Source organism: Denticeps clupeoides, chromosome 1 (assembly GCF_900700375.1).
Source record: "Denticeps clupeoides chromosome 1, fDenClu1.1, whole genome shotgun sequence".
Taxonomy (NCBI): domain Eukaryota; kingdom Metazoa; phylum Chordata; class Actinopteri; order Clupeiformes; family Denticipitidae; genus Denticeps; species Denticeps clupeoides.
Window position 1 is genome coordinate 31095127 of NC_041707.1, and position 20035 is coordinate 31115161.

Genomic DNA, 20035 nt, shown 5'->3' on the forward strand with positions numbered 1-20035 from the left:
TAAAAGTTCTTAGTTGTGGTTCAGCTTCGGTTAAAGTTAATTATCCCCGACAAAACCTTTATTTTGGCAGATTAAAAATACAGTGAATGTGAAGTAGTGCGGTTGTATTTGTTCTCCGCCGGTGATATGGGTTCCATATTTCCGAGATGAGATATTATTTCAATTTCTGCAGGTGTGTCTATGATCAAAGTGTATAAAGTGTTGTTAGTGCTTAATAATCGGGAATTGTTCATGTCAAAGGGTATTATTTTTTAACTAAGCTGCAACAAGCATAGCCTTATCCGTGCAATGTTCAAGCTTCTGTGAAACGTTTAATCTCCGAATTTATAATCTAAATATACCCCTAATTCGGGGCGGCATGTAACCTGTAAAAGACGAAGATGAACCGTGTTAACAGATCCTTGGCAGTGTGTTGCATATCCAGCAGATGGCACGGTCGTAACGGTGTTCAAATGAACTGAGAACCCAGAATTTCAGGGCTATGGCGTCCTTAGTAGCTTATGATGACTCTGACTCAGAGGAAGATGGATCATTTTCTGGGAAACCTGTCCAGTCTGACAGAGGAACGGAAAACTCTGTAACAGCGACTTATCAAAAGCCCGACCAGTGCCTTGAAGGACATGAAGGGCTGCAGTGCATTAACAGTGAGACCGCCATGCATCCTCCATGGAAAGGACATTCTCCTGTGTGGTCTCAACCTGAAGTGCTAGGCAGGAAGCCAGCACCTAAATTCAGACCCCGTTCTTCATCTGAGAGAAATGAAGGCCCAACTGCAGCTAAGAGACCACAGCTTCTCCCCCCTGGAGTAAGGCCTTACATCCCAAAGAGACATAGGCTGGCCACACCGGACAAGGGACCGCCACCCGTCCAGTCGCTTGAACAGGACTCATCCGACCACCAGGCCTTGCGTTCACAAATGCTCAGTGAAGTGTCTGAAAAGGTCCGTCCGTTCTTGGGGCGAAAGTGCACCAGGGCTGAATTGCCCAGGCATGTCCGCCTGCAGCTCAGCGCTCACAATGGACCAGTCAACACTATTCAGTGGTGCCCAGTTCCACAGCTCAGCCACCTCTTGCTGTCTGCCTCCATGGACAGAACTGTCAAGGTAAGGCTGAATGATCCTGGTCTCCTTACTCAAGATCGTTTTCCCTGTGGTAACAGATGTACAGTTACAGGACCATGATGCCCATCTCTCACCCTGCAGTTCTCCTCCAGGTCCGTGTTCTTCCTTTGCTGCACGCTTGTAAGAAGATCTGATCTAATTTAGCTGGTGAGATTAAGAGGATGCAGGTGCAGATGACGTAATACTTTTGTCCTGGGGGGGGGGGTATATTTACTGCTCCTCAAGCGGCTGCCTGCTGTAATTGATAATTTAAATATTTATGAGAGAATTTGCCTATTCATACAGGAGCATAAATGTGGTACCTTTCCTGGCAGCTGGCTCAAACTGGGTGAGCAGATGGCTGGCCGCTTGTTCACTGGATACAGGCTGAATATTTCCATATTTTTTCCCCAAAATACATTTCCCAGTATGCCACTCTTTGGTTTTTACAGCCTGGTCTCATTTGTATCAAATGGGGTGTGTTGCTGTGACTCCCAAGACCACAAATATCCTCTTGAATTCATGTTGTGGAAAATATTTTGGATCTCAACAGTCAATCCTATTTATTAGACAACTTGCTCTCTGTTGTGCGAATAATTTACTCTGGTACAAAGTTACCACGAGCTTGGTTACTCGAGCTCTTCTAATTAAGAACAAATCCCCAATTTTATCACCCAATTTTATCAACGTATCAGGACTCAAATCTCCTTTTACCCTGATTTTGATCCTCTTTTGTGTCATCTCCTTTCGGCTTCTGCTATTAGTTGTTGCCCTAAATGCATGGACACAAATACTTGGCAAGAGTTTTATAACTGATTGCCTTCCTTGACGCAACCCTCCCCATTTACCCGGGCTTGGGGTACCAAGAAATGCATGGTCATATGCACCCCATTGTTTTTTTTTTATGATACACCTAAATTATAAGTTTTAAAATTCTGAGATGATTAAATTATTGAAAGCATTAGTCTTGTATAGTTTCTTAATTTCTAGTCCGAAATATCCAAGTCTGCCTCTACCTCCGTAAATGGATTTCTGTTTTGTTCAGAATTTACTTCATGATCCTTGAGCACCACTGGAGGACACTGTTTCTCTATGCGTGACAGAACAAGTGAACTCATTCTGATTCCATCTTTGAAATTTATTTGTAGCAAAATATTTTTTCCAAGATAATTTTTCAACTGTGATGCCACTGCAACGTTATTATTAATAAACATTAAGCTGTAGGGAGATGTCTTATTGCGTTGAGAGGCATGTTTTTTCTTTTTATGATTAATCTGCATCCTGAATTTTACATTCTCTCTTTCCTTCCAATCCCATTCATTACTGTAGGTAGATGTGACACACGTCAGTCCCGCTGTAGTGCACTAGATCTGTCGTGCTATGAAATGCTGTTTCATGGTCGTCGTAGTTCCTTCTTCAATAATGCAACACAGGCAGGGGGAGATGTTCAAAGCCTCCTGGCCATTTCAGCTCAGTGTCACAGCCCGCAGAGGCTTGGGCCATCGTCTCACTCAATTTCACTCAGTCACTAAGAGACTAGCCCTCCAGAACCTACTACACTACGTTACATTTATCGCACACCCATATTCATAGCGACTTACAACCAGTAGTTACAGGGACAGTCCCACCGGAGACACTCAGGGTCAAGTGTCATGCTCAGGGACACAATGGTTGTAAGTGGGGTTTGAACCTCAGCTTTCTGGTTCATAGGTGAGTGTGTTACCCACTAGGCTACTACTACCCTGCTACTGAAACCTACCAGAATTGTGTGCTGAACAGCAGGTTTTGGCCAGGAATATTGTCATAATTATTTTTATATTATTTAAAATTCACATTTTAAAATGTAAAAATGTATTACATTTGGGACAAACAAAATGGGACCTTTCAGAAACCACATTATTATTATTTGTATATGAACTTATTGACTGGTTATTCGAGCAGATTTTTTTATGGAAGCAATTCCAACAGAAATAGAAATAGCAACAAATGTTAAATGACAAGCAGCTTGTTCTTTAATGCCCTCACTATACTAGGTTATTGCCTCTATTATATTAACCTTCATGCAGAATTTCTGGGTTAGTATTTTTAGCTTGGTGTTTAGGACTGTTTAGACCTGCTGGGTCTTAAAATAGCCTGATGCTGGAACATGGCAAATTGAAAATTTCTCCTGACAGTGATTTATAAGTAACCATATTTAATAGTCTAGGATTCTGCATTTCTGTCCAGTGAAAACACATTTTTGCAGGCTTTCTCACTCAGGCTGCTACTTGGTGTGAAGCTTATCAGCGTGAGTGCCAAGGCTAAATCCCAGTGGACCAATGCCTACATCTCCTCATTTCTCTGCTCAAAGAGAGCGTTGGGCCCGTGGCTCAGTTTGTGGGTGGCAGTAAACAGGATATGATCTTGTAGTAGAAATAACATAAAACCCATTGTTTTTTTTTGTTTGCATTTTATTTCAATTCCAGCCTTTGCACTGGAAGGGTTTGACCATCTGATTTCTTATTTCAGTGATAGGTCAGTATGTAACCCAATATGTGTTGTGGACTATTTTCCCATGTGCATTCTGGTTGAATATTTAAAAAACCTTCTTGTCTGTAAAGCCCTGTTTTAAACTGCCTGTTCTGTTTTGGTTCAGTTTTTCAAATTCATTACAGATTCAGTCTTTCTCAAGACGACCTGTTCAAGTCAAAGCCACAGTTGCTTCATGTCCTTTTAATTTCATAATTGGCTTTACATTCATTCCATTTTCAGGAGCTTACGGTGTATTCCTATATTAGACCATCTAATTAGACCATCGTTAGTCTCGCCTACTTACTTTGATAGGTCAAACTGTCAGAAGTAATTTATGATGAATATAAATTGTGAAATATTTCAATATGACATATTTAACTAATTATTAATATTTTTATTTCCAGTTTTTATAATTTGTGTCATATTGAATTAAAAATGATTTTTTTACATTTTTTTAGCATTCATGACATTTAATTATCTAATTATTGATGTATTTATCTATTTTTCTAATTATAAATATATCTATTATTTTGGCACCCTCCATAATTTAGTGGATGCAGTAACTGTGTCATTGTGGGCCTTTTAGTTTAGCTGACCCATTTCTGTGTTATTTATAGATTACGCTGTGTAGGACATTTCTGTGTGCTTTGAAAACAGTAAAGTGATGAATGGTTTTTGTTCTCACCACATAGGCCCTTAAAGAAACCACTGTAATGATAAACCCATGTTTATTTTATAATTATTGTACTGTATAATACTGTAAAAACTTATTATAAAAAAGTATTGCTCACTGACTATGCTCACTCAAATGAATTGAATACTTTTTACAAAAGCTTTAGTACAGTGATGTTAGCAGAAGGTTCTGTGTTCTTTCCATAGATTCTTTATATGATTCTGGTCAGATGATTGGCTGGGTCATTCTATCTGCACCTTCAGAAATATTTATATATACAATATTTCTATGTTTATAGTTATTTTAGTTATAGTTATTTTGAAAAATATCCTCGTAAATAAGTGAGTGGGAACCCCAAGGCTGAATATTGTAGCTATTTTGCTCATTGTGATACTCAGCATATGACAGTACAGCACACAACAAAATGTCCTCTGCATTTAAGCCTTCATCACCCTTAGTGAGCAGTGGAGAGCAATGAAAGATGCCCAGTGTGTGGGGACGTGGCTTTGCTCAGGGGTACCTCAGTCCTGAACTACACCTTGGCAGTTCAGGATTTGATATCGCAACCCTTCAGTTAGGAGTCTTCTTCCTTACCCGCTAGGCCACCACTGTAGCATTAACATGTCATCTATGAAAATAATTGAAAATATGCAAGAAAAACCTACTTTATAGGTATGCATTCATTCATGCTCATGCGGCATACAGTCACAAATAGAGCATTTGTCATTTTGTACAGTTACTCCTTTTACTTTAGCAATGTTCAGACAACTGCAGTCTCAGAAACTGCAACACTAGATTCAGGAAGAGAAGTGCAGATTCCGTTTTTGCTGTGGAACAGTTCATTGAAGGTGCATGGGAGTCCAGTTTTGCTTTGTGGACTTTGTGTCCATTGACATGTGCTATGTCTGCAGACTTTGCCATGACTATATCATGTCACCTCTCCTGAATTTCATGGACAAGATATGAAGGCACTCTGAGTTTGGAAGGGTGCAGCCAGGGACGGATTATGGGTCGTGTGGGCTCCTGGGCAAAACGTTCGCGAGGCTCCCCCTTCCCCTCAAAAAAAAATGTCATGCCACTTGTGGGTCCAAACTAGTGCGGTGTACAGCAGAATGATGTTGACAAAATCTTTTGCCGCTTTTTACCTCGGAAAAAGTGAAAAGAAGGTGGTTTAAGTTGATACAGTAAGTTTGATCTCAAATTATAATCAATACAGCCTAATGCCATTACCTCACGTTAATGTTAGCACCAGGTTACCCATCTCTGTTTATAGAGACAGGTAGCAACGTAGCACCATAACAAACATTATTTGAATGTCATACAATTCATGCTCTAAATCAAAGCACTTTTGCTAATCATCCCATTTCTATTCAGCAGCCTGGTTATTACCATGGGAAAAGATAGGTCTCTCCCCATGATTTACGCATTGCAAGTTCTCCAATGTGAAAAAAACTGCACCCCAAGGGCCCCTGGGCAGTGGCCCCGCTGGCCTGGTCCGTAATCCGTCCATGGGTGCAGCAATTTGCTGCAAAAGGTATCAAGGGTTCTAGATCACAGGTCAGGTCCCCCCTTAAGGGCATGACGGTGAAGCAGCATACATTTATTTTTGTCTAGTAAAAACTTTAACAACTAACTTGGTTCTGATGTCACTACTTGCTGTATTAATATCATAAGCAGGCAATTTGACTGTCATTAAATGGGTGCAACCTTTGACAATGTTCTACTGTCACCATAACAACCAGTTTCACAGTCCCTTGAAAGGAACTACAATTGAAATCTCTATTTATGATCTTAGTATAAACCTGAGCGAGCTCAAGTGGCTTGTTTTCATCAACTTCTGCACAAAATGAGTTATTAACTGACCTCAGCTATTTGCACCACATTCATGTATTACCTTTACGTCTGTCTCCTTACAGAGCATACTGACTCAACGAGTCCTCCAATGCAAAAAAAAAAAAATTACATGATAATTCCATATGTTTCTTAAATAATGTGCTGACTTTAAATATGTCACTTTTTAAATGCCAAAAGGCAGGTGCCCTATGTGGGTGCAGATGCTGTTAGGTGCATACTGTTATAGTTCATCTGGAAAAACAAAGAGAGAAAAGAATGTGAGGACGAAGATTCAGACTCTGGAGTCCTGGAGGGAACATAACTTCATCAAAGTCTAAAAAGGCTTTTGATGTGCACATCACGTCCTGACCTCCCATCAGACCAAACTCAAGCATAAGCAGTGTTCCTGAGCTTTCACTAATACCTAATTGGATATTTTTGATTGTTTTCAGAGAGACGTGTAATTCGAATATGTATCAGATTGCATAATACACCATGTATTTTATTTGTTTTTCTCCTCCACAAATCCACCCTCTGTCTACTTCCTTCCACAGACCTTAGAATGAGGTGGACACTGCCCTTTTGAATAAAACCCCAGAGGAGACCATTTTTTTCCTTTAGACCCAAAAGCCTAATTAGTGAAAGAGAATGGAACAATAGCGGGTATTATGACTAACGAACTCCTCTGTGTTTGTGTGTACCCTGCAGATTTGGGATGCCGTTGAAACTGGCCGTTGCTTGCAAACCTTCTCCACCCATTGTGGAGCTGTACGGGATGTCTGTTGGACCCCCTGTGGCAAGCGCGTTCTTTCAGGTTCCTTTGACAACACATCCATTCTCACAGATGTGGAGACAGGTAGGCATGTCAAAATAAGGTTGAGGAGATTTTGCTTTTAAAAATTTGTTTAGCAACGTTTTGATATAAATTGCAAAATGCATGGAAACAACAGTTTATAACCATATAATCTGTGTAACGTTCTACAGACTACAAAGAAGAGATTACAAAATTTGTTCATTGTTCATTGATGTGCACTTAATTTTTACAAGGCAGCTATTGCTCATCAAATTTGCTTTTACTTCTCTATAAAGTTATCCTGCAGGAATAAGTGTAATGTGGCGAGAGACAAAACATACAGTGTCATACAGCATCATTATAATTGATCAATTTAATAAAGATAATATAATAACAGCCACCTCGGGGTGGGCAATGTGGTGCCCAAAAAAAACACAAATTTGAAAATATAACAAATTATGCTTGTTAATCATTTGACAGCACCCCAACATAACAGGTTCCCTAAAAATATTCTGTAAAATAAATAAATAAATAAATAAATAAATAAATATAGACTAAAATCTTCCTCTGTTCTTTGGATTGAAAAAGCCTTTTTAAATCCACCATTAAATATAAAGTGCAGCTTTCAAAAAATCTTTAGAACATAAATGATCCACAATGAACTAGCTTTCTTTGTTTTGGCTTTTGTAGCTCTTGAACTAACTGCCTCCTGGAGTTTCAGACAATCCTCAAAGAGACTCAGGTGCTGATGAAATAAGATGATGGTATTTTGCATTTAAAGTGAAAGTGAAGTGATTGTCATTGTGAAACTCTGCAGCACAGCACACGGTGACACAACGAAATGTGTCCTCTGCTTTTAACCATCACCCTTGGTGAGCAGTGGGCAGCCATGACAGCAGCCATGACAGCTCAGTGGCTCCTCAGTGGTATCTTGGTGATGCAGGATTCAAACCCACAACCTTATGTTTACATGTCCATTACCCTTCATTATCTGCTAGGACAACACTGCCCAGGCTTTTTGCATTGTAACGTGGTATGTTCTGATTCTTCTTGTGTGTATCCAAAATAGTTCTGGGAATTAATACTTCAATTCCGGCCATGTTTGCCTACACAGTCACAACTTTAACATTGTACCATATTTGCGCATTAAAAAAATTAAAGTAGCATAAGAATGTTTTTTTTTTACCTTAGAATTCTACACACACACACACAACACCCCAAAAACAATGTGATTGCTCAAGTGCATCCTGTTTCCCCTGATCATCCTTGAGATGAATATGCAGTTTAATTGGAGTCCATCTGTGGAAAAAAAAAAACAGTTGATTGGACATTATTTGGAAAGGTACACACCTTCTATATAAGGTCACACAGTATACAGTTCATTTCAGAGCACAAACCAAGCATGAAGTCAAAGGAATTGTCTGTAGACCTTTGAGACAGGATTGTCTCAAGGCACAAATCTGGGGAAGATTACAGAAAAGATTCTGCTGGTTTGAGCTGGCCAATCCCTGCAGTAATCCACCAACCAGGTCTGTATTATCATACATTGGCCAGACGGAAGCCGCTCCTTAGTAAAAGGCACATGGGGCTCTGCATAGAGTTTACCAGAAGGCACCTGAAGGCACTCTCAGACAATGAGTATCAAAATGTTCTGGTATTTGGTGTGAATGCATGACGTTTGGAGGAAACCAGGCACTGCTCATCACCAGGTCAATACCATCCCTACAGTGAAACATGGTATTGGCATAATCATGCTGCGGGAAATAGAGGGAAAGATGACTGCAGCAATATACAGAACTTTCAGCAGGACAATGACCCTAAGCAAACAGCAAAGATATCAAATGAGTGGCTTCAGCACAACTCTGTGAATGTCCTTGAGTGGCCCAGCCAGATCCCAGACTTGAATCCGATTGAACATCTCTGGAGAGATCTTAAAATGCTTTGCACCGATACTTCTCATCAAACCTGATGGAGCTTGAGAGGTGTTGCAATGAGGAATGGGCGAATGTGGCCAAGGATAGGTGTGCTAAGCTTGTGGCATCATATTCATAGACTTAATTTTGTAATTGCGGCCAAAGGTGCATCAACAAAGTATTGAGCAACCTTCACCTCCACCTACGCCATGGTAAACCCGAATATGCAATTGGCCAACACGGGCATTCACACTGCCCAGCCCTGTGCAGCCACACACTCAGCAAGACAGGTCGACTCTCTTTTACCTTTGACTGCCCTCCCACCTTCCAAATGACGGAACGTGTCCTCCCCGTACACAGGCACGTAATGCAGCATCCTTTACTCACCACACGTGTGCCCGTTAATCTCTGACAGAGTGGACTGTAAGGGAAAAAGAAATAGAGAAGGCCGTGTTAGTTTAGAGTTAACAGGTAACAGGTAAGATGAGGGCTAAACATTTCCGGTGGTTCCAACTACTGCAGCATCATGAATGGTGATGGGAGTGTTGGTAAAAGCTTGGTTGTAGGTTCTTAGTAGGTTAGTTTTATCATGGTTTTAGTTGTTTTTTTTAGCCTGGATTAAAATAAATAAAGCTCTGTTTCCAACAGTATACAGGAGACAGCAAGTATGCGTTCTTCCAAAGTACAAAGGGATTGTGGTGGGTTCTGAGACCATGCATGACCATGCAAAGGGTTATAAGTGACAATCAGTATTTAACTGAATGCCAATGCTGAGAAGAAAAATCAGGAGTAATGTGTTCATAACCTATTTGTGAAAGGATAAACCCTGGCTGCAGAGATTTGTTTTGCTTGATTTGATTTGCTTGTTCAGTGAAACAGCAGAGCAACCAGAAAGCAGTGAGTTTAAGCTCAAATTGGACCTATCTGATTTTCTCTGGTCACACTTGAGATGCTTTGTCACGTTCCCGTCTAGGGTGGGATGGTACATGGACAATGTGAATGTGGTGGATGGGAACAAGGGGGAAAACACGGTCCAAACCAAAGTGCACAAAAGAGTGTTTATTTACAGTGCGGGATGTGTTAGAATGGTACACACAGAGTGGCAAGCAGAGATAGCCTTTTTACTACTCCCTGGCGCAAAGCACCCAGGGACGTAACATGCTTCTACAACTTGACTGGGTCTGCCTGTGGTTAATTCAGCTGACTGAACATAATTTGGAATGGAACACACTTGTCTATATGAGGTCTCACAGTTGACAGTGCATAACAGACACCAAACAATGAAGTTCAAGGGATGTATTGTGACAAGGCACAATGTTCTTTTTTTCTTGTGGCGGGAACTGGGTGACTAGTGTGCATAGAGGGTAAGATGACAACAGCCAAACTTGTAGAGGTCAATAGAAGAAGACTTGAGGCTGTGACTGCAAATAAGAATGCTTCAACAAAATATTAAGGTGTCAATACTATGAAACACTAAATCCTTTAGCAATTAAAATATGTGCACACATTAAAAAAAGTAGTGTTTGCCTTGTTATAAATAGGTACTCTGTGTAGATCTTGAGCAACAACTATACTTAAATATATTTTAGAATAAGACTGTAAAATATGTGAATGTGTGAATATGTCTGGTGGCACTGTATGTGTTAGGAAAATATTGATGCTTTGTGGAAGTGTATTGATAACTGTATTGTGCTCCCTCAATGATTTTTTTTCTTCCTCTAGTATTATGGAGTCCTTAACTATCTACAGTCTATAATTCCTTCAGGGCAAACACTGGTCGACAGTGATTTAGGCACAGTACAGATAATTTTTATCAATGTGTGTGAAATTGTTTCAGGCGGCAAGGGGAAAGCAGTGATGGTTGACCGTCACCGTTGAGTATTCAGACCCACTTAAATTTCTCACTCTTTGTTATATTCCTGCCATTTGCTAAAATCATTTATTCCTCATTAATGTACACGCCGCACCCCATATTGACAGAAAAACACAGAATTGCTTACATTTTTCAGATTTATTAACAAAGAAAAACTGTAATATCACAAGTATTCAGATCCTTTGTTGTGACACTCATATATTTAACTCCGGTGCTGTCCATTTCTTCTGATCATCCTTGAGATGGTTCTACACCGAGTCCAGCTGTGTTTATACTGATTTTATTATACTGATTGGACTTGATTTGAAAAGCCACACCCCTGTCTATATAAGACCTTTCAGCTCACAATGAATGTCAGAGCAAATGAGAATCATGAGGTCAAATGAACTGCCTGAAGAGACAGAATTGTGGCAAGGCACAGATCTGGCCAAGGTTACAAAAAAAAAGTGTGCTGCACTTAAGGTTGCTCTTAAGGTTAAGAGTGACCTCCATAATCCTTAGGACATTTGGGATGACCAGAACCCTTCCTATAGCTGGCCATCTGGCAAAACTGAGCTATCGGGGGAGAAGAGCCTTGGTGACAGAGGTAAGAAGAACCCAAAGATCAATGAACTCCAGAGATGCAGTCAGGAGATGGGAGTAAGTAGAAAGTCAACCATCACTGCAGCCCTCCACCAGTCGGGGTTTATGGCAGAGTGGCCCAACAGAAACCTCTCCTCAGTGCAAGACATATGAAAGTTTGCTTAAAAAACACCTGATGGACTCCAAGATTTTGAGAAATAAGATCTGATGAGACCAAGATAGAAATTTTTGGCCTTCATTTCAAGCGGTATGTGTGCAGAAAACCAGGCACTGCTCATCACCTGAAAGTGAAGTGATTGCCATTGTGATACACAGCATAGCATACATGGTGCACACAACGAAACGTGTCCTTCTAATTACAGGACTGCTTCCGTAACTGCTAAGCCAGCACTGCCCCAACAAAACTTGTGGAGATGCCGGGGCTTGAACCCAGAACCTCATACATGCGAAGTATGCGCTCTACCTCTGAGCTACATCCCCGATTATCCAATACAGAGCCAACAGTGAACAGTGGCAGCATCATGCTGTGTGGGGGCTGTTTTGCAGCTGCAAGGACAGGACGTCTGGTTATAATCGAGGGAAAGATTAATGTGGCCAAGAAATGGAAGAGGATCCCCCAATCCAGGTGTGAAAAACTTGTTGAATCCTTTCCAAAATGGTGGTATACGATCAAAGGAGTTCTTTGGGCAAAGGGTATGAATACTTCAGTTTTTCTCTGTTAGGGTGCCTAGGGTTGTTGTCCTGATGAACCCCTGTCTGAGGTCAAGAGCACTCTGGAACAGGTTTTTTTCCAGGATGTCTCTGTACTCCTGACTAAGACCCTTCTCCCGTGATTGCTTAGTTTAGATGGCTGACCAGCTCTAGGAAGAGTCCTGGTGGTTTTGACCGTCTTCCACTTATGAATGATGGAGGCCGCCCAATGCATTCTTAATGCAATCTTTGTTCATAAAACCTTGCATCTGGAACAACTCAGCATAATAAAAGGGAGACTCTGGTTTCCACCCAGCAAATGGGCCATACCCAAAAGGATTCAAACAGCCAAAACATTTCATCATTGGTCCAGCACAAGCCTGAATGCTCAAGAAATTACACACCTTCCAAGTCTTCCACCAATTCTTCTTCCTCTTCCGTCCTTCCAATTTGATTTCGAGCTTCAAGACGCTCCTTGATTCAGCGCTCGACCCGTCTTGGACTCCACAGCTCAGAAGAGCACAAACGGAAACATGTGAAGACAGCCGCTGCTAAGTAACAAGGCGATGCTTACAACCAGCTTCACAGAAAGAGCCCTCAGGCATCATGCATGTTAAATCTCTTGATATCCAACGGTATTGCTTCCCTTGCTCACTGCTGATGAACTACTTTGTCATTCATTGCATTCCCTCTGTCAGTTTGAAGCAAGAGTTTGAATCAGGGTGTGCAAAGTTTCCTGTTACACCATCCTGCTCATATATGTTTAAACCTGATATTTCAGGTTTAAACATATGTAAAGACCATACTACCATTATGGTACTCCATCGTACCATTGTACTACTCATGATTAGGTGTGATTTTGAGGGCAAAGGAAACCATGTTACATGTATTTTTTTTTAGTAACAGATTTGTCTGGTCAAAAAAACTCCAAAAAGGCATACAGCGTATTCAGTTTTCCTGCATTTAAATAAGGTCAACACATCATTAAAGATCATCTGCTTTTAATTAAGATCTTTTAATATGATAGTGAATAATTCTGGGCATTCTGTCTTTATTTTTGCATACTGCTTTTATTATTAACATTTTCTATGAGACTACCTTGCTGGACAAATAGTGAATTGCTGGTGATTCTTGATATTTTAGTGTAAGTCTGTGTTTTAGACTCTGCCGGTTGGTCATGTCTTCACTGTGTACTATAATCAATGCTCTCATGCTCTATCTGTATGATTGGCCTGCAGCAACACAGTGGCAAAAACAGACAATACACATTAGCCTACACTCCCCACATGCATTAATTAATGATCATTGGTCGCCCATGTCCATTTCACTATCTCACAACAGCTGTAGTTTTGTCACTTTCTTACTGCTTTTACATTTACTGGATGATTAGTGTATTAATGTAACAGCAAATGTAAATATATCCACTAAAGAAATCAACATAATTGGTGGAAAAATTCTAAAGTTTTCCGATCACAGTGGAAACCGCAATGCTATGTACCTGTCAATTCTGCCAATAAACTCTTGCATAATTGCTCTGGCCGCCCCATTAAATGTGTCAACCTGCTTGTGGAGCAAAATCAATGGCAGATATATCACTGTGGGCAAAGTCGGCATGCCCTGAATCGCTCAGCCTCCTGTACTAATCTGCTTCTATTGGAGGAAGAGATAGCGTGAAAGTTAACAGCCAATCACCACAGCTGGCTAAAGGCTCTCTGGCTTAGAGGAATGGAATTTGCAACAGCTGGAAAAGAAAAAACAGTTGTATTTCTCAGGGGTGAGCAAAAGTGCAAGACAAAGGTAATGTCAAGGTGAACAATGGCCAAGACAGACAACTTTATCAGCTATTGGCCATCCTGTCTGTGCTTTACAATTGCATTTGTCCCAAAGGTGTCTTTTAAAAAATCTTTTCCATGATACTTGCAGCATACATCACTGAAAACAGGCAGTACCACTGCATTTTAATTAACAAATTAGCTTAAAGAAGAACATCATCCAGTAAGGAAGCACCACACACAGACACATGCCACGTATTTAGTGATGTTCATTCTTTACTGTGACCAAGATCAGTGCCAACTTGTTAAGTTGGTGTAATACGTGTTAAAGTTGATCTGCACTTTTCACAGTCAAGATCCACAGACGATTGAGACGATTTATAACTTTGCGTAGAACATATTTGCAATACTGTGGTCTATAGCAGTTGCTAAAGCATTTCACTGCATATCATACCGTGTATGACTGTGTATGTGACAAAGTTTGAATTTGGAACTCGCGCTAATGTCAGATTCATGAAAATGTACACACGCACACCTGCATGCAAAATATGCTTTTTAAATCATGCTCTACCTGGGATTGTTTGCACATTTTTCTGAAACTAAAATACATGTGTTTGTGGGTGTAAAGCCGTAAAAAATGGTGGTCACAGTAGCTTGGTGACAAAGTCCCGATCCAACAAGTACAAGACTGGCTATGAGCGCTAGACTTAAGCTGGAAATTGTGCGTTTATTTTTTTAATTTTTTTTCTGCCCATTTCCTGTTGTGACGTAAACACCCAGGTCAAACTACGAATAAATTTCATGCGAAAAAAAAAATTATATTTATATAAAATTATATTCACTATTATAAATATGTGACTGAAAAATGCATTAAATATTGTGCATTACTCACTAGCACAAGGAATTATTACTAATGTTCTATGCCAATCATGGTTTTGCTCACCCCCTTCCCCCCAAACTGTTTGGTTCAGAGATTGCATAAATATGGGCACATTTATGTATGTGTAGGAAAAGGCGTACACATCTTTTAGGTCCATTTTGTGCGTACACAAGGGGTGTTATAAATGACACCCCTGGACAATGACAGCTTGTGATGAGACTGAAATAAATTGGAATCACTCCTAAACACTGTTTTTACCACAGCCTCACTCAGAGCTGCTGACTCTTTATGATTTGTTATAGTAAAAAGCAATACTAATGAATGGAATATTAGTTTCATTAACAGCTTCTGAAAAGCACATACACACAATTATACATTCAGTAGTGTGCAAAACTTTTAGGCTGGTGTAAAATGTAAATCCAATTATACACTCACTTCCAGGACACTTTTTTTTTTTTTTTTTTTTTACACTGAAGAGGTTCTTAATGACATTGGCTGTATGTTCGTGGACATTGTCCTGCAGCAGAATAAATTTGGAGCCATTCATGCATAATGGATTAGTATGTGCCTGAATTTCTCAGCATTGAGGAAACATTGTACAAATGCAATCCCAAACTAGCAAGGAACCTTCATACCACTGTCCAGGTCTACAGTGAGCAAACCAAATATTAAAAAATTTGACAAACCATCTACTGCCGTTTTGCACTCCAGTTCCCTACACAGCTGTTTCAGTTTCAGTAACAGTGTTTCAAATTCTATGTAAAATTGATGATTTAGCACCTTTTTGGCAACTTTTGTAAAAGTAATCTTTCAAAATCCCTGCAAATGTTAGTAACACCAAAGAATGATTTGATTTATATTTTCTGTGTTAATTGTTTTTTAGATTTTTGAACATACATTTGCAGCTTTTTTCACATTTTCTTAAAAAATAAAATGGTGTATGTACCTGTACATATACCAACGCTTAAAAAAATACTGCCCGGCAGGTCTCATTAAGTTAGACTCACCGTCTTTGAGTTAAGGATCAGACGGCAAGGGAATATATCAGACCTGACAAGCACTGAATCACAAACCAGTGACCCCCCCCATCCCACCCCCTTGAGTTATGCTAATTACATTTCTTAATTAAAATGTTGAGAATCTTATTAATTATGCAGAGCAGGATGATTTTTCATCTTCTCCCCAAACGTAGTTCGAGATGACTGATACCGGCTCCTGTCTCCTCTGCGACATGAAAACCAATTAAATGAAATGAAGGCAGAGAAATGAGATTTCAGTCTACAGCAATAAATAAATAAATAAATAATTATACATAATCTAAAGAAATCGGCCTACAACATCTTTATCTGCAAGGAGACAGTCCCATTACTGAGATGATGGAAAACAGTTGATTAAATGATTTAATTTATGAGATGACATGCCTGTCACAGGGGGGACACTGGTGTCTTTTCTCATTCTGCTCATTATGTGGGTCAATGGCCTGTCAAAAGGCATAGCAGCGTGTCAATGATCTGCCACAACAAAAGAGAATCAAAATGACTGCTTAGTAAACAAAAATGTGAAAAGTGTCCAGAATCCAAATGTAATTAGTAACATGTGTCTTTAAGGTTGACTGATACAAGAGGCCGTTTGTCTTGGGTGTGCAGAATGAGTTTGATTTGTGCGTACTGGGGGTGGGTGGTTGTTCTTAGGGGTTGGCTCGAATTTAAAAGGCTTCACTTCCTTTTGTCTCAGTAAAAGGCGTCACCTCACAATAATTAAACAAGGAAGAACAAACCATCCAAAGCCAGCCAACATAGGCTTTGAAAAGGGCTGTCAGTTTTATATTAGTAATTTTTTTGAAGTACTGTACTTCCTTAATTATTTATTGAATGAAAAAGAACAGAGCTTTTCAGAGATGTTAGGCTGCTGGTTTGCAAGGTCTGGCAGCAGAGTATGCATGCTAATGCATTGAGGTGACCTGCCATGAAGAGAACTGGCTGAAGCTGAATAGAACAGATGTGCACCAGTGCAAAGCACCAGCCAAACCGGACACCAAGTAATGCTGGACCATATGCACCCCCTTCAGGAGCAAAGCAGACCCTCACAATCAAAAGAGCTTTCACAGCATATCAAATTAGTTGCTAGTGAAGAGTGTCTGAAAAAGATTTTCTCCTACTGAAGGCACATGGTGAATGTCCGTGATGTTACTCATGATTTTTTTTTTCCATATCTGCTTACTTACCCATGAAGAGTAACCTCTTTGACATGCAGTTTCTGCACAAAATAGAAACAGCAGTACAAGCAGCACATTTTAGCTTTGATTTAGAAGCAGAAGAAAAAGGTAGCCATTCTTTACCATTCTTATTTCAATGATACAACTGCAATAAATTCTCTGTTTGTAAAACTAGTGCTTTGCTTTCTTAGGCCAGGAGGTTTTAAAGGTAGACAATCATGTCAAGATTACCTGTCTTGCTCTGCAACCGAAACAGCCTGAAGTGTTTCTCTGTGGAGGATTCAGCCCTGAGGTCAAAGCTTGGGACTCAAGATCTGGGAAGGTTGGTTCAACTTCTGAAATATTAGTAATACTATTCAGTAACGTTTGTGTTCCTGTGTCAGAGAACCACACAGATATAATGTACAGTAAAATACAACTGGAACCTGTTACAGATATAGGCATGTGCTCTACTAAGACGTGGAGGAACCCAATTTAAAATGTGTCACCCTTGTCCTGTCCTGACTGAGAGGGCATGATCAGAGTGTCCATTAAATAAACATTTCTGACGTTTCTCAGCTTGTTAGGGCATACAAGGCAGACATCCAACAAACACTGGACATTCTGTTTCTGTCCGGAGGTAAAGAGTTCATCACCAGCAGTGACATGGTCAGTCGAGACTCAGCTGATCTTACCCTCATTGCCTGGGACTTTGAAACCACTGCCAAGGTGTCCAACCAGATATTTCATGTAAGGAACCCATCTGGTGGCTTCATTCTATTAAAGGGAGGTACCTGTAATGTCAGAGATTCTAAAAAGTTTTATCTGAACCTTTAAATAAAACTTACTTAGAGAAGCATGACTTAATAATCTTTATTTACTATTAATCAGTAATTCAATTGTAATAATATTTACATGTTAGAGTCCTGTTTTTTCTTTTGTCATTCAGACTTTCCTCATAATATTTTTCCTGTGACTGTAGGAGAGGTACACTTGTCCCAGTCTTGCCCTTCACCCTCAAGAGGAGACCTTTGTGGCTCAGACAAATGGCAACTATGTTGCTCTCTTTTCAGCACAGAGGCCATACCGAATGAATAAGAGAAGGCGCTTTGAAGGACACAAGGTCAGGACCATGATGAGACAGCCCAGTGCTTCAGTTATTAATGGCAGTCTGCTTCCCAGCTGGCACTAAGGCAGGGATCTGAGATCAAAAAGACCCTCAATGATCCACAAAAACAGCCTTATATGACAGGAGTGACCAGCCGTGGCAGAACACTTTCATTTAGATTTATGGCATTTATCTGATGCCCTTATCCAGAGCAACTTACAATCATTAGTTTCAGGGACAGTCCCCCTAGAGAGACTCAGGGTGAAGTATCTTAAGTGACACAATGGTAGTAAGTAGGTCTTTCTAGTTCATAGGTGGGTATGTTATCCACACTTACTACCACACTTACCTCCAGTTGTTAAATGACCTTACATTTTTAAAAAAATTATTATTTAAAAAATGTAAAACAATTTCTTAAAAAATTGCTTATGCTACAAAGACATACATTTATAAATAAAAGTATAAATAAAAATAAGCTCTAAAATTTTTTAAGGCAATTCTTCAATTTAATATCACATATTAAGCTATGAACATGTAAATGTATTAAATGTTTATAAACATTATTGTGAAACTGCGAGCTCTGCATCATAGAAATACTGTAATATGATAATATTTTTTGTTTTTGCAGAGCCCATTTTGCATTTCATTGCTGATTTGCCAAGAAATGACTGACAGTGATTGTGCTGTGTGTCTGTTTTTCAGGTGGAGGGATATGCAATTCAATGCGAGTTCTCTGGCTGTGGGACAATACTAGCCTCGGGCAGCTCTACAGGTTCTGTGCATATTTATGACCATCAGAGCGGCCGATCCCTGTGCACACTCTCTGCTCATCAGCATGCCTGTTTGAGTGTTTCCCTGCACCCAATCCTGCCCGCAGTAGCAGCCTCTTGTGATTGGGGTGGTGAGATCATAATATGGCGGTGAATCCGTGGAGCAAAAATGTCAGCGTGCTCATCCAGCGAAGCCACTCATGAAAATAACATTTTAATTTGACCGTATCATTTGCTGTTTTGCACCTTTATAGCCTATGTGGACACATAAAATACACAAATCTATGATTATACACAAAAACATAAACATAATTTCTGGAAATACTGTGCCGTTTAAACTGTTTATCAGTCCATTTGACTAGAGCACCTATACATTTTAGGGGAGATCTGTCAGATTTGTGTGCACATGTCCTTTTCTGATACTGTGTAGCAAAGACAGCAATATTCTGTTAAAAATAAAGCTTCGCTGCTGTCAAGTGTGTCCTCAGCAAACATGTGTTTGTTTGTGAATTAATGTACCACTTAATCTACCTGAATAAATGTATTTAATATCATGTAGTTTTTCACACTGCTATCAGTTGTAGACCCTGCAGTTTACAAGTCTGTATGTCTGAGCCATAAAAAAGGAAGGAGGGGCATCCATACAAACACAGACTGACATTTCCGGTTCAGAAAGTAAAACTTCACTTGAAGATTTCATTGCAACAATCGTTAGGATTTTTGTTTTTTTTTCATTCAATTGAGTATGAGAAGTGAAATAAATAGTAATAACTTTCACCTTTTGGTCAATGAAAACAAAATTCGGTCTGTCATGTCTTTATTCATGTAAAGAAAATTACAGCAAAATATAGAAACATGCATGAGACAAACTGCTTACCTTTTGCTCCTGGAAAAGTTGAGGTAGAACAGGACCAAGGAAACACTTTTTTCAGGACAGAAATAAAGAAAACTTTTATGCCTTAAACGGGGGATTTTTTAAAAATCTCCCATAATTCCTAAGTTTCAGACGTGTTTCATTTCCATTCCGAAAATAAGACTGGTCTAATGTCCTGATTTAAAAGCTATATATTCATACACAGCGATCAGCCACAACATTAAAACCACAATGACACATGTCAAGAGGTTGCCACACACATTTTAGGAGGTGAATGACTTGCTGAAAAGGGTAAGGAATGATTTTAGTAACATGATGATAAGTTCAATGTATTGACTTGGTCTCTTATCAAGCATGTGTGGGGAAATACCAGAAGAAAACAATCCATGGATGCTCAACCTCACATCTCACAGACCTTTCAGGACCTGCTTTTAACTTCATGTGGCCAAATACCACAGGACATCTCTTGC

At 39.8% G+C, this 20035-nt stretch overlaps 1 protein-coding gene and 1 non-coding gene across 2 annotated transcripts; one reads left to right on the top strand and one right to left on the bottom strand.

Moving 5' to 3' along the window:
* The first annotated feature begins 89 nt into the window (after nt 1-89).
* Nucleotides 90-19245, top strand: wdr25 (WD repeat domain 25). The gene is made up of 6 exons (XM_028973792.1): nt 90-1102; nt 6825-6972; nt 17026-17156; nt 17393-17563; nt 17796-17936; nt 18624-19245. The coding sequence occupies exons 1-6, from the start codon at nt 482-484 to the stop codon at nt 18843-18845; spliced, it is 1434 nt and encodes a 477-aa protein (XP_028829625.1). The 5' UTR covers nt 90-481; the 3' UTR covers nt 18846-19245.
* trnaa-cgc (transfer RNA alanine (anticodon CGC)) lies at nt 11686-11757 on the bottom strand. The gene has a single exon. It is a non-coding gene; the product is annotated as a tRNA-Ala (tRNA).
* Nucleotides 19246-20035: the final 790 nt, after the last annotated feature.

Excerpts from the sequence above, each read along its gene's own strand:
- wdr25 (XM_028973792.1), top strand. The coding sequence starts at position 482 with ATGGCGTCCTTAGTAGCTTATGATGACTCTGACTCAGAGGAAGATGGA. Across the intron at positions 17,157-17,392 it reads GGGACTCAAGATCTGGGAAG|CTTGTTAGGGCATACAAGGC; the intron begins GTTGGTTCAACT and ends GACGTTTCTCAG. Across the intron at positions 17,564-17,795 it reads TGTCCAACCAGATATTTCAT|GAGAGGTACACTTGTCCCAG; the intron begins GTAAGGAACCCA and ends CTGTGACTGTAG.